This window comes from Monomorium pharaonis, chromosome 4 (assembly GCF_013373865.1).
Source record: "Monomorium pharaonis isolate MP-MQ-018 chromosome 4, ASM1337386v2, whole genome shotgun sequence".
NCBI lineage: Eukaryota > Metazoa > Arthropoda > Insecta > Hymenoptera > Formicidae > Monomorium > Monomorium pharaonis.
The window spans coordinates 998,790-1,012,591 of record NC_050470.1 but is presented as its reverse complement, the minus strand read 5'-3'; the positions used below and the strand labels follow the sequence as shown (position 1 = coordinate 1,012,591).

The window sequence follows — 13,802 nt, the reverse complement described above, 5'->3', positions numbered from 1 at the left end:
TAACAAATGCGATTGATCAATTCCATTGGAATAACCGACCGGTTAAGGTAACAGGAGTTGGTGAAATCGGGCCTTTATGTTGAACAGTTGGCATCATCGTTAGAATTACACGTTACGAACTGTCATTCGTTCATCTTGCGATATGATCAGAAGATACTTACATGATACACGTGTGCATACATTACGTGTGTATTGTTAAGAGGTTTTGATATATTATTGTAGAAAAGTATAACTGAAAAACTATTATAATTTGTTCAATACTTAACGCACAAGGTAAGAAATTTTCTTTCAAATAGCCCACGCGTGATGGATTTACAGTGAGTACGTCTACTTCTCATAACAGATAAATTGTACAATTCCATTTCACATTTCTTTGTAGATGAAAATTTTATTGCTCTTTACTCTATTCGCATTAGCTATTGCTCGATTAGCGGAATCCAAAGAAGTTGATCTAAAGCATTTAAAATGTTTAGGTAAACATCAATGTTTATAACAATTCTATTTAACAATTAATAACAATTATGAATTTGTTAATAAAAGTAATTTTTGTACCTCATAGTTTGTAGAGCAACTATAGAAGAACTTGAAAACGAAGTGCTCAAATCTAACCCAGACAAATTAGTCGACGTAAGTAATTTTAGAATGGATGCTGAGGGAAATACTATAAGTAGAAAGGTAAGAAAATCAGAAAATATTAGGGAAGAATTTTATTAAAAATATTTTTATGCACTTGTAAATCTATTTCCTTATTTAATATATTCAATTTTTTAATGAAATTTAGAATTTGTTATTTTAAGGTTCCATTAGGCCGATCGGAAACACATATTTCAATTTTGCTAGACAATATATGTAGTAAGTTGAGTGATTATGTGAGGGCGACGAGGAAGTCGGACAATCAGTTAGTGATCTTTAATCTTCTATCTCCATCGGGTGGTATGAACCCTATGATGAGCGAAGTAGATGTAATTCAAGATGGTGATTTAAATAAGAGCCTCGAGCATTTCGTGAGTGTTGTTATGTTTTACATTTACTTGAAATGCATTCTGTTTTATTAATTTGAGTTGAACTAATTGATTTTCAGTGCAACGCTATAGTAGATGAATTCGAGGAAGACATAGTGTCACTATATGTTGATGGTGTACATAATAAGAAAAATGAACTTTGCACAAAAATGACACATCTCTGCAATGAAAGTTATATCGGAGAGGAAGATGACGATAGCGATGATGATGTTGAAAGTGATTTTGATATAGATAGAGATGAATTGTAAATGCATTTGAAATAATTTTTACGGAAATATAATATTTACTATTTGAGTAGAAAGGGATAGAAATTTAGTTGTTTTATAAAAAATTCTATGAATAAACATTCCATGTTTTGTTATTAAACTGCATGTATTATACGTCGCAATATTTAATACTAAAGTCAGATTAACAATTTTATAACTTTTGTCTTTATTGTGTCGACTTCACTGAAGTCGTCAGGTATTCATATATTTAGATCAGTGGTTAGCATACGCGATAATTTTTCAGAATCACGCGGGTTCCTGCAAGACCGACGAATGTAGACTTTAAAGAATGGTCTCCTCTTTTCCGATAACCAAGGAGTTCGAGTCTCTTGTCTGACTTCTCGTTAAATTTTATCAGATATCAAAAGGGGACGAAATTTAAGCTTAGGAAAGATCTCCGGGTGAGAGCTTTCAAACCAAGGTCAGTCGTCTCGCCGTATTGAGGCACGTGTGAGTGCGTGCGTGCGTGCGCGCGCGTGTGTATGTGTGTGTTGTGTATATGTACGTTTTACGTATATACACGCGCGTAGACGATGGCAGTGATGACCTGATGACAGTCCGTTTGCTCCGGGAGCATCAAGAGTGCGCGTGAGTGGTCGAGAGGCAGGCGCCGTCCGTCCGTCCGTCCATTCGTCGAACATATGATCGTAGCTCCGCCAAGGGCGCGTGTCAGAACGTCGTCGTCGTCGTCGTTGTCGGTTTCCCGGAAGCGCGTTCGTTCGTTTGCCTTCTGTATCCCGCCGCGATCGACCCCTGCCCGATCGCGCGTGCGACTCGCGGAAATGACAAAGCGCGCCCCGCGCGCGCGTCACCAGTGAACGAGGCAAAGTTCGCAGGATCATTCGTGAACGGGTCGCGAAATAATCCCGTGCGTGGAAGGAAGCGGAGAGCGCCGCGGCGTCAGACATGAGTTCCGTCTGGAAGCGCCTGCAGCGGGTGAACAAGCGAGCCGCCAAGTTTCAGTTCACCGTCTCCTACCATGAGGTCACGTTAGAGACGACGACGAAGTGGTGAGTGACGCCGAGCGTTTAATTCTTGGCATCGAACCGCGGCCTTCCGGAGCCTGTCGTTCGAACGGAAACTGATGCTAATACCAAAGTCTGTAATTGTCGTCTGTTCCCGAAAACTGAAATAATTACATTTGAATAAAAAATAAAATCTTGTTTTCTTTTTTTAATAAATACTTAGGGAGTAAAAAAATTATGTGAATGTAGATTATCGTCTTGCAATTCAGATTTTTATAATATTGTAAATTGTAATGTGAAAAGCGTTTATTTTGTATAAATTTTGGAAAAATGTGTATATAAAATTGCAAACATAAAAATGAAAATTTTACGTAATCCTGTTGTTTGTGTAATAATTTTATAGAAATATTATATTAGCATGCTCCAGCAGCAGAGAAAATACACAAAGATAATGTTCTTTAGGAAACCAAATAAACTGAGTGTTGTTTGGACGAGACGTAGTAGAAGAGTTAGTTCAGAACCCTTAGACTGGGAGCCATGTTTGAGCGATCCTCTGAAAGGTATTATTAGTTGGGCAGTTCCTGACAATCACACGGTTTCTGTGACGCTGTTTAAAGATCCACGAACACACGAGCTAGAGGACAAAGATTGGACATTTGTTATCGAAGATGTAAGTACAGTGTGATTGTAAGAAGATGTAGCGCAAGGGTATATTGTTATATTTTCGAGCAGGTGTCGTCGACGGGAAAAAGGCGTCACGTGGCTGCTGCCAATATAAATATGAAAAAATATGCAACCTTAGAATCTAGTCAGCAACAACTCAAATTGGACTTGAAGCCAACTTCTAAAAAGATTGTTAGCGCTACGCTCGAATGTACTTTGTCATGTGTCTTTTTGCGAGAAGGCAAAGCAACGTAAGTATACAGTTTTATTTCATTGACATGCTGCTAATTGATTTCACAGACTAGAACATTTGTCATTTATGTACCTTGAACAGAATGAATATTAAATAATACATTCTGAAGGTAGAGCATGTTGAATCAGTTTATTTGAAAAAAAATTTTTGAAATGCTATTTATTTAAATTTGATAAGTACTTATTTACTAATTATTTTTATGATAATAAACATAATTGTAATTATTTTTTTAGGGATGAAGATATGCAAAGTATGGCTAGTTTAATGTCGGTTAATAATAATAGTGACATTGCGCCATTGGATGATTTTGATAATGAAGATATACCTGAAGACGTCGAAGAAGTGTCAGTAAAAAATTTGGATGAAATTTTAGATATCTCTGCTCAACTCGATTTAATGACGAGTAGTCTTACTGAAAGTGAACTACCCAGTACTCCAATAAGTGGTGAGTATTGAGTCTTGCCTCTTGTTAAAATTGATCATAAATGCATCAAATCTAAAACATGTAATTGCTATCTTAAAAAATTATAATTTGTTGGTTTTTAATAATTTTATTATAATTTATGGAATCGAATTTATTAATGGAATGCATAATATGTAATAGTGGCAAGTTTATCAAAGGATGATACAACTCCTGTAAACGATGGAGAGCATTTCATACGTGACGTTAGTCTAACAGGAATTGGAGAGTCTTTAAAAGAAAAATCGCCCATAAAAGACAGTGTTGCCGTTGAAAATGAGTATGTAATTACAACATTAAAATAATGTAATCAGTATAATAACTTTAACATTACTTTTGCAAAGTATATTATATTTGTTTTGCTTTCTTTAAAAAGAACATAGTATAACATTATAAATAGCATAATAATTACAAATTCAACATTTTTTTAAGCAAAAACATTGAACACAGCACATTGAGATTACCACTGCAACCATTGGATCTTAAAAAAAATGACGTAAACGTTCCAAGATTGAAAGAAATCACTCCTGGCCAAGATTTATTGGAATGGTGTAAGGAAGTTACAAAGGATTATCCTGGCGTCAAAGTCACCAATCTGACAACATCTTGGAGAAATGGAATGGCATTTTGTGCGATTATTCATCACTTTAGACCTGATCTAATGTAGGTACTCTTGCTTTATCTCGATTGGATGTCGCAATTATCCTTAAGTGTTTTATTCTACCTTTTCTTGAGTTAAATGTCAATAGACACTGTTGGCAGTATGCCAATTATTTTATTCACGTATTCCATTAATAAACACTTTGAAATCGTCATTGTCTTGTGAGTCGAGTGACTCGTGCCAACATTTGGACGATTATTTTTGATGCTGGAAAGGTCAACGCATTTGCTTATTTATAGTAACGTACGCAACGGAAAAGTTTGATTGTGAGTTTCTTGATCAAATTGAATAATATCTGAAATAAAAAACTTGTAGAGACATCGACTCCCTATTGCCGCACGATGTAAAAGGCAACTGCAAGAAAGCGTTTGACGCGGGTGAAACTCTGGGCATACCTAGAGTTATCGAACCGGCTGACATGGATATATTAACGGTACCTGATAAATTAGCTGTGATGACATATTTGTATCAATTGAGAGCGCATTTTACTGGCCACGAACTGGAGGTATTTTAACAAAATGTCTTTGTGTAACGATTTTATTCAATTATTTTGGTTTTTTGTTTTTGATATTATAAATATCATGGTATAACTAATAATATATTATAAATAATAATAATATATTATTATTTTTAAAAAATTTAGGTACATCAGATAGGTAAAACAACGGATGAGTCCTCATATATGATCGGCAGATTTAATACAGACAACAACACGGACGTGAGTGTTCAACTGTTTGGTCAGGAGATTATTAATTTACGGAAGAAGGAACAGATCGATCAGAAAAACAATAAAGCGGAGAGTAACAGACGGTAAATACATTCTTAATGATGTTATGTAATCTGTCAAACTGCTAGTTTAAAGTGCATACCCTTTAGAAATATTTATCGGGAGTCAAGATTAGAAATTGCGATTCACTCTTGTAGGTCAAATCCGTTCGATAATAAGAAGGATGATATTTGCATTGACTCGTTAAAAAACAAGCTGCACTTGAGCCTGAACACGGACAATCAGGACCACGATCAATGTAACAAAGACAAATCGCCGTCCAGCGTGAAGGAGGTCAAGGACATCATATTGGCCAGCTCAAAGAGCATTTTGGGCAAGGTGTTGTCGCCGACCAAGGAAAAGTACTCGTCAAGGGAAAAGGTACATAAAGATACATGGGCTGAGTTCGAGTCAGTTTCGATAGACATTTTGCAATTATTCCTCAGAATTGTGTAGAGAAATGTTCGCGTATATTAATCTGACGGGATTCGCGCGTAAATTTTTTTCGTTGTGAGGAAATGAAATACCGATTTACTACCTCACTACAGAGCAAGTCTCCGCCGAGAGTGCAACAAACGCAGCAACGTCCGATACTTATGACACGCCGGCAATTAACTGATCCGTTCGGCTCCGATGATGAAGAGGAGAACATACAGATAATCGACGACAAATGGTCGCAATCGATCTCGCTTACAAAATCACAAAGTCCGGTCCGTGATGTCAGTATATACGAAATTGCGCAGACTGTCGCTTTTTATGCATTCCTTTTATTATACCTCGCTACATTAACAATAAACCCATAACGCGCACTGTTGTATCTCTTTTCTGTTATTTTTTCCCATCGGCGAATTATACCAAAATGCATTGTCTAAAAGTCTATTCTTTACTTTTTTGTTCATTACACACTGGCGAACAGATTATAAATCGCGCTTCTTGGCGTCAGAGATATTACGCCTACATAATACACGCGTATAACTGCATGTAAATATGCATGAGAAAATCGCGCATAATATGTTTCGTGATGCACGATACGGAATGTAGACATGTACGGGCTGTTTTATAAGCTTTGCTTTAAAAATTCTTTAACGCTAATGTAATTTTAATAATTTTATGTTTTTATATAATTATAATTTTATAATTTGTTTAATTATGAATATGTTGGATATTAAAAATTTTAATGCTGTAAAAAGTATTTTTAAGAAATAGGAACCTCGCTAAACCTTACGCATTCTATAACAATGTCAAGCAATATACTAAGAAAAGTTATGATTTATTTTAATAAGATTTAGTTAATTTTTTCTGCAGGTTTCATACTTTTTTTCTTAATGTAACGCGTTTTTAGAACTAGTATAAAAATTTTTATATTATTTTATATTAATGTAATGTTATAATTACATTTTTAATTAAAACTTGACAATTATAAACTTGACAATTTTATGTAATATAATTACATTATTGCTTTAATAATTTGCGTTTATTTATTTTTACCATGAGTGAAAATATATTCTTGGTTTGAATCATACATTCATGAAGAAGCTTTGCAATAATATCGTGACGCAACAGGACTATACAAACGTATTGAGAACAGTCTTTTGTAGGACTCGGTAAACTCTGACGATAGAGGAAGTCGAGGTAGTTCCGAATGTCAAGGTGCATCGCCGCTGTACGGAGATCAACGTTCACATGTAATTAACAACATTTGCTTTTAATACTGCTTTTAATGTCACATCATTTCAATACCCCGATAAACCAAAGTTATTAAAAATAAATATATAGACATTTTATAAATGATTAATAGCACTAATTATTTATGTTTTTATTATCATTTTTGTATTTTGTAGCCATTGGTTAGCCGGCATGATGAGTTGCGAGAGCGAGCGAGGCAACTCCTGGAACAAGCCAGAAATCAGACAAAGCCAGCTGGATTCGTTTCCACTGCAAATAGTCCCGTCGAGGTTCTATATTTTTATCTATATAGTATTGAAGAATTATTAATTGAGTATATCTCGGGGAATACAATTGTATGTGGAACATATTTTGTAGATACAAAACGACGACGAGAGACAACAACAATTGCGAGAAAGAGCGAGACGCTTGATTGCGGAAGTGAAAATGGGCGTCGCTGTGACTCCAAATCAATTGAATGACGATAACAACAGTGATAGACGATCGATAGACGAACAGAATAATAGTCCTAGACGCAGCATTACGCCATCGACGCCCGGTGATCGGATCAGTATAAAGGTACTGCAAATGATACATAATATTACATCTATTTTTTTCGTTCATCTTTATTACATAATTATATAATAAAATAATAAATTATAATTATTTTTTTAGTCCGAGTACAATGGAAATATATTGGGGAACTCGAGTGTATTAGATGGAGAAAAGAAAACTGGCTCTCCTTTGTATTCCTTTTCCAAAATCATTGAAAGAATCTCACCTGATAAAGGAAGTCCCGATAGAACTCCATATACACTTCGCGGAGTATGTTAACTTGAATTATTAACTTTAGTAATTAAAAAAACGATGTACAGTATTTTGTATGGATTATATACAGGCCTATTTTATAACTTAACGACAGTTTAATATTTACATTGCATGGCTTTTTTCTCATACATAATATCTGTAACAACAAGTAATATACCAAACTGACGTTAAGAGTTGTAGAATAGATCTATTGAATTGTTTATATTTATATAGTTTTAACGACAATTTATATATCTTTAATTAGCAATATATAAGAGCAAATAAATTAGCAAATAAATAAGAGTACGAAACTTATTTTGTTAATTTTTATAAGAGTCGTTTAATGTTTTAATAATTATAATTCAATATTTTTTAGTTGGGCAAAGACATGACATCATATATTCAAAATGAACTCGAAGCGCTTGAAAGGGAGCAAAATCAGATTGATATACAAGCTGGCAAGCTTGAAAAACAATTGAGAGCGGCCATGGAGAGCGACAACGAAGACGAAACGGAAAGACTGATGTCCCTGTGGTTTACTCTTGTTAACAAAAAAAATGCACTTTTAAGAAGGCAAATGCAACTAAATATACTGTAAGTAATTCATTGATTCAAGCATATTACATTTTATTTTTCATGTTTTTTTAAATTGATTAAAAATTAAATTGGGTGATTAAATTGGATTTATTACAATAATCTTAATTCATTGTTGTGAAAATCATTGTGAAAATTGTTTATGTAATTTTTCAGGGAGAAAGAAGATGATTTAGAGCGAAGATTTGAGCTTTTGAATCATGAATTAAGAAGCATTCTTGCAGTAGAAGATTGGCGGAAGACACCTGAGCAAAAAATGCGTGAAAATTTATTGTTGGAAGAGTTAGTATCTATTGTAAACAAAAGGGATGAATTAGTGCATCATCTCGATACACAAGAGAGAGCGTAAGTACATAATAAATAGATATATATTACATTATTATTTGTCTAAAATTATTAAGTTTTGTTTTTATAAATTTTTAGCATTGAGGACGACGATGAAATAGAGCGTGATTTATCTCGTGCTGGACTAGCTCAACGAAACAAAAATTGTGTTGTTCAATGAGAAGTTAACTGTTTACCGCGGTTTTCAACATTATTGTAAAGGTAAATTACAAATATTATTTGGCGTATTTTAAAAAATAAAAAACGGATAATAAATACAATTTAATTTATTATTTACCTAAGATTATATATTTTTTATTAATTCTTTTAATTAATTTTGTTGTTAAATAAATTTTAGTTTTAATTCTTCAAGTTTTATTTTTGTTTTTTATTTAATAGTTTTCTAATCAAAGCTGACTTTTAATTGACAATTTATATTGAGTTTTTTCTTTTACTTATCTATATTGAATTTTTATTTCTCAAAAATTTATTTTTTTTATAAGAAATAATAATATAAAGTACTTTCTTACATTTGCAGGCATAACTCATGTTACTGTGGAGTTGCCAAAAAGTTGACAAAATTAAATGTTGCGTTATGTGTGACGTTTTATAGTTTTCGAATAGGTCATTTTTAGAGACTCATTTTTTATTATGCGTTGTAGATTAATTTATGAAAAGATAGATCAAGTAAATTTCTCCACCTCTTCTTTATTTATAATATAAACTCGTCAATCAGCAATTTACAACAAAAGAAAAGAGATTAAATTAGAAATGATGGAATAATTTTTTTGTACGAATACAATATTAATGTAATATAAGCATTTTATGTTTCAAATGAAATGTTGCGCGTTAATAAGAAAATTTGCACTACGTGCAAATATATGAAACAATATATATTATGAAATGATAAATTGTGCAAGATAATTTATAATCAGCAAAGACGAAAAGAGACCATTTTTTTAATAGTAAAATAAGGTGTTAACAAAATTAAGAATTAACACAAATCCAAAAGAGCTTGGAAGAAATGCAAGTTAGTGAAAAAATTATGTTTTTTATATGATCTAACTGTGAAGTTATATTTAGTGTTATATATTTAAAAAAATTTTGTTTATATATAAATTAAGAGTTGGTTCAAAAGAAAATATGAAACCGGATGCAAGTAAACTCTTTCTTGCAAACGAACTTTAGATACTTGATTTATATACAAAATTATATATTTTGTGGTTTAATTATTAAGAGATTTAATACCGGAAAGCCAAAGAAAGAGTTAAAATGAGTTATTCAAGAGATACGCGAAATATACGTAAAAAGCAATTTAGCAAATATATCTTACGAAATTATCGATCCACATCAATTTACGGAAAATTGATCATAGAACTGTGAAAAGTGGATCACGTATCGGCGTTACGTATAGTTTTTATATTTGCCACAGTCGTTCCCATCGAGCATTCGCATGTACTCTATTTGTGCCATATGAACGAATTGATATACTTTTTACATCCTACTTGACAGATTCGTATAAATGCGGAGAAATGCATTAAAAACGAATCCGAATAATCTTATTAATGGTATATTTTAAAGATTACCGTAATAAGATTAGTATTTATTAAGATTAATTCTTATATGTGGTATATCTAAGTGTAATAAGAATATTATGTTAACTATATAATTTTCTATAACAATATGATGTGTTACATTCAAGTGTCTTGACTAACGTTACACGTAAAGAAATAAAAAAACAAATTCGTCCGCTAAAAATTTTTCAACTTAACGAAATCCAGAGGAAGGGGCAAAAATTATAGCGAATATTGATTACGTTTATGATTCGTTTCAAATGTGTCGAATTAAATGGTAAATAATTATCATTTCTATAATTTTTTTCTATAATTGCAACAAATGCGAAATCATTGACAAATATTGTGACAAAAAGTACCTTTTTAAGCATAATTGCTCCGTGAAATGGAAAATAAAATACAGAGCAGGGTTTACCTGTTGAAAGCAATATACATATGGATATCCGTAACATAAAACAAGATTACTTCCTAACTCTTTTATTATTTCATCGTAAAATCACAAATTTCATATTTAGATATTTAAACAATACTCTAATTTTAATTAAAAATATTGATTAGTTTTATTAAATTATCCGTATTTGTCTATAGCATAGCAAAAATTGTGAAAATTATAATTTCTTAAATAAAATTTATGAAATGAGAAGTTAGAAACAAAGTGTGTGGAGATTAATTGTTTTATGGATGTTATACTTGACAATCGCTACAAATAATGTCCAAATTTCTCATTGAACGAACAATTAGAAGTTATGAATGTGTTTGTTCGACGCCTCCTAATTACACCTTTAATTCAATGTAACGTAATCCGCGAAGTTGAAAATATCTTGTCTCTTTCTGTTAAATAATCTTTGTTTAAGTACATTGTGAATTTTGTGTTAATATATACTCATAAACTATTTATAATTATTGTTAAAACTGTATTATTAATTATGTATAATGTATGCATCAAACACGATGCGCGAATGCTTGAAACGTTGCAATGTCGATACAAATGAGGTACGACAATTGATTCCTATATATACACACACATACACACACTCGCGCGCGCGCGTTCCAAGCAGACCATATAAAAACCGCCCTTCTGAAAGCATTATATAATTATCGAAACGTATTTAGAGTATATACAATAAGGCTTATGAAAATTTGGGGAATTATCTCCTCTTGACATCTTAATATATATCCACAATTAAATCGAGTATCATAGCATTTTAGAACAATTTTATATTTTTACTTGTAACTTCTTATATTTTTTATTTAGTTTTCGCGAGAAATCCGTTAAGCTAGAGTCATAGAATATTGCTGAAGATGATCATTAGTGAAAGAGGAAATAGTTCTTGAAACACATACGATTAGAACATTCAGAAACGAGACAGATATTCTGATGAAGTGATCTCTGCTCTGTTACATTGAACGAATCGCTCATTACACGATCTCATTATGGAGTTCAATGCATTCTAAAATCTAAATAGGCAATTGTAAACCAAATATGTATGTATATTATACTAGCTCCCATCACGGTATTCGAATTTTTCATGGTCTAGGGGCAAACGTGATTATTGGGGCGATCGGTTAAACGACAAATAATTTAGCAATAATTTATTATTCTAGTGCCTACTGAATACTTGTATGTTTATAAAACCGTAGCACACTGAATTAACTTTAATTTATTTTATTCTGTATTACTATAACGGGTAATCATTGTAAAAATAACCGTTCTTGCCAATGCTGTAGTCTTGTGGAGATGTGCTGTTCTATTTTCCTTTGCCGATGTTAATCGTAATGTATGTGAGAGTGCGAGCAAATAAAGGAAAAACAAACGTATCACGCAATATTCGCTATTAATAAAGGAAGACTTATAAAGCACTGCAGAAGAAAACAATAAATATGACGTTGAGGATATTCTAAGAGTGCCTTTTTATTTTCTTAATAATAATAATAATAATATTAAATTTATTTATGTATAGAATTAATTCTGGAATAAATGTGGGCTTGAAATATTGAAGAATATACAATATAACTTACTACAGATAGAAAACACAAGAAATAAGTAAAGTTGGAAAAAAACAAAATTATTGAGATGATATGACTTTATTAGCATAGATTCTTGTGAAAGCAGTAATGTTATGTACACCATTGTTATTAAATTACACACTTATATAATTATTTAAATGACTGCTCATCACCTCTGCAATGATAACGGTGACAGCGTGTTGATTATATAAATATCAGTCGCGCTGTACATTATGAAAAGATAGACTATACATATCTATCATACACTAGTTAACAATAAAAATAACATATCTCTTATTGACAAATTGCTTTTAAATCTCAATGGAAATACTTCAGATAAAGTTTACCAGACTACTCATTAAATTAATTATGTGATGAGAAATATTTCTTTGGACATTTAGATAAAAATATATTTAATACGAACGGTAATACTATTATTGGATTAATCATTACCTATTGGATTCATCTTGAGAAAAAAAATGACTCAGTAAGAAAAAGTTTATATATTTTATATATATATATATATATATATATATATATATATATATATAATATACGTATATGTATAATATATATATGACATATATATATAAATATAATTACATATAACATATGTTCATATATTTTCTTTCTATTGTATGATTTCTGTATACACAGGAAAAACAATAAAAATGGAAAAATAATGAACATTATATTTTATATAATTATATATATTTAGATTTGTGATTATATATAGACATATCTTTTTTTATCAAAGACGAACAACATTTTTACAAAACTGTCATTTCTTTCAATTATAATTTTTTTGACTTGACTTTGGCATTTTAACTAAACTTTCTGCTAACATTTAATTAAAAAATTTTTCCATAATAATAAATATATCATGGAATACGAAAATTGCAAATAACAGGTACAATGTACTTATTATAATTATGTTTCGGTTTCATGTAATCCAATAGAATTTTTCAATAGCCATTAATTACAAAATTTTTATCTTTTCGACATAGTTGGAAGGAAAGAGACCTGTTTTTCCTTTCAGTCTTCCGTGCCACCAACCGCCCTCATCTAAAAAAAATATTAATTTTTTAATAAACTGTAGAGGATTAATATCGAAAAACTTTTTGTAATAAACAGATTATTAATTAGATTCACAATTTCTATTTTATGTTAGTGACATAAAAAATACATTAGGAAAAAATTGTTCAGTATCAACTTTATTTTTTTAATGTATGTTATACTGTTGAATTTACTATTATTTATTACACAAAAACAAAACCCGAATCGTAATAACTTACGTTCTTTGAGTACTTCTACGATGTCGCCTTCTTTGAGTCCTAACTCGTCCAGATCCTGCGGCTCATAATCGTACAAGGCTTTAACTTTTGGTAAACTTGGAGGCGCCGGTTTCTGAGGAGGTATCTTTTTGTTGGTTACTGCATACGCGGTATTATCTTCTCTGCTCCTTCCTCGATCCAGTGTATTGTTGACTTGTTTCACACTCCATTCCTGGGACGTTTGCATTCCTTTATTGAGATGACCAGAAACTTTATCATTATGTTCACCGTTAATGGGTGGTAACCTGAATCCTGTTGGTTCGTGCGGTGGTGGTGGTTCCGTAGGTGGTGGAGGAAATTTGAGTATACCTTATAAAAAAAAGGATATGTTTTTCTGAGTAAACTTACAAACGCTAGAACATTGAACACACGAATTAAAACTAATGAGAAAGATACAATTTTTTAATATACTTTTTCTAATTTAACTAACTAGCTTTTTTC

The 13,802-nt window shown here is 31.6% G+C and overlaps 3 protein-coding genes across 5 annotated transcripts in view; 2 read left to right on the top strand and 1 right to left on the bottom strand.

Moving 5' to 3' along the window:
* Positions 1 to 100: 100 nt before the first annotated feature.
* LOC105831915 (protein seele) lies at positions 101 to 1,387 on the top strand. Its single transcript, XM_012672389.3, has 5 exons — positions 101 to 273; positions 380 to 473; positions 560 to 675; positions 798 to 1,004; positions 1,082 to 1,387. The coding sequence occupies exons 2-5, from the start codon at positions 380 to 382 to the stop codon at positions 1,268 to 1,270; spliced, it is 606 nt and encodes a 201-aa protein (XP_012527843.1). The 5' UTR covers positions 101 to 273; the 3' UTR covers positions 1,271 to 1,387.
* Positions 1,388 to 1,592: 205 nt separating this feature from the next.
* On the top strand, positions 1,593 to 11,922 carry LOC105831914 (EH domain-binding protein 1). 3 transcript variants are annotated; one of them, XM_012672384.2, is made up of 18 exons: positions 1,593 to 2,298; positions 2,716 to 2,923; positions 2,986 to 3,167; positions 3,403 to 3,614; positions 3,774 to 3,909; positions 4,062 to 4,292; positions 4,606 to 4,795; positions 4,934 to 5,100; positions 5,215 to 5,437; positions 5,605 to 5,766; positions 6,655 to 6,741; positions 6,898 to 7,011; positions 7,100 to 7,300; positions 7,397 to 7,546; positions 7,905 to 8,122; positions 8,279 to 8,467; positions 8,546 to 8,668; positions 8,985 to 11,922. In XM_012672384.2, exons 1-17 carry the CDS (start codon positions 2,195 to 2,197, stop codon positions 8,625 to 8,627), a joined length of 2,856 nt encoding a protein of 951 aa, XP_012527838.1. In that variant the 5' UTR covers positions 1,593 to 2,194; the 3' UTR covers positions 8,628 to 8,668; positions 8,985 to 11,922. The 3 variants fall into 3 exon arrangements, with proteins under 3 accessions (XP_012527838.1, XP_012527837.1, XP_012527841.1); XM_012672383.2 differs by having other exon boundaries at positions 5,605 to 5,775; XM_012672387.2 differs by lacking the exon at positions 5,605 to 5,766.
* A 905-nt stretch (positions 11,923 to 12,827) lies between these two features.
* LOC105838422 (unconventional myosin-Ie) overlaps positions 12,828 to 13,802 on the bottom strand; it is a 30,948-nt gene continuing 29,973 nt past the window's right edge. Inside the window, exons 20-21 of the mRNA XM_012683969.3 lie at positions 13,323 to 13,670; positions 12,828 to 13,092 (exon numbers count right to left, since the gene is read on the bottom strand). Coding sequence (XP_012539423.1) covers positions 13,007 to 13,092; positions 13,323 to 13,670 — 434 coding nt within the window. The 3' untranslated portion in view covers positions 12,828 to 13,006. The remainder of the gene's footprint in view (positions 13,093 to 13,322; positions 13,671 to 13,802) is intronic.

Bases quoted from the DNA above. Each gene is read 5' to 3' on its own strand.
- LOC105831915 (XM_012672389.3), top strand. From the start codon at position 380: ATGAAAATTTTATTGCTCTTTACTCTATTCGCATTAGCTATTGCTCGA. The intron at 676-797 runs GTAAGAAAATCA...TGTTATTTTAAG, and splicing joins GAAATACTATAAGTAGAAAG to GTTCCATTAGGCCGATCGGA. The intron at 1,005-1,081 runs GTGAGTGTTGTT...ATTGATTTTCAG, and splicing joins ATAAGAGCCTCGAGCATTTC to TGCAACGCTATAGTAGATGA.
- LOC105831914 (XM_012672383.2), top strand. From the start codon at position 2,195: ATGAGTTCCGTCTGGAAGCGCCTGCAGCGGGTGAACAAGCGAGCCGCC. The intron at 4,293-4,605 runs GTAGGTACTCTT...AAAAACTTGTAG, and splicing joins CACTTTAGACCTGATCTAAT to AGACATCGACTCCCTATTGC. The intron at 8,468-8,545 runs GTAAGTACATAA...ATAAATTTTTAG, and splicing joins CTCGATACACAAGAGAGAGC to CATTGAGGACGACGATGAAA.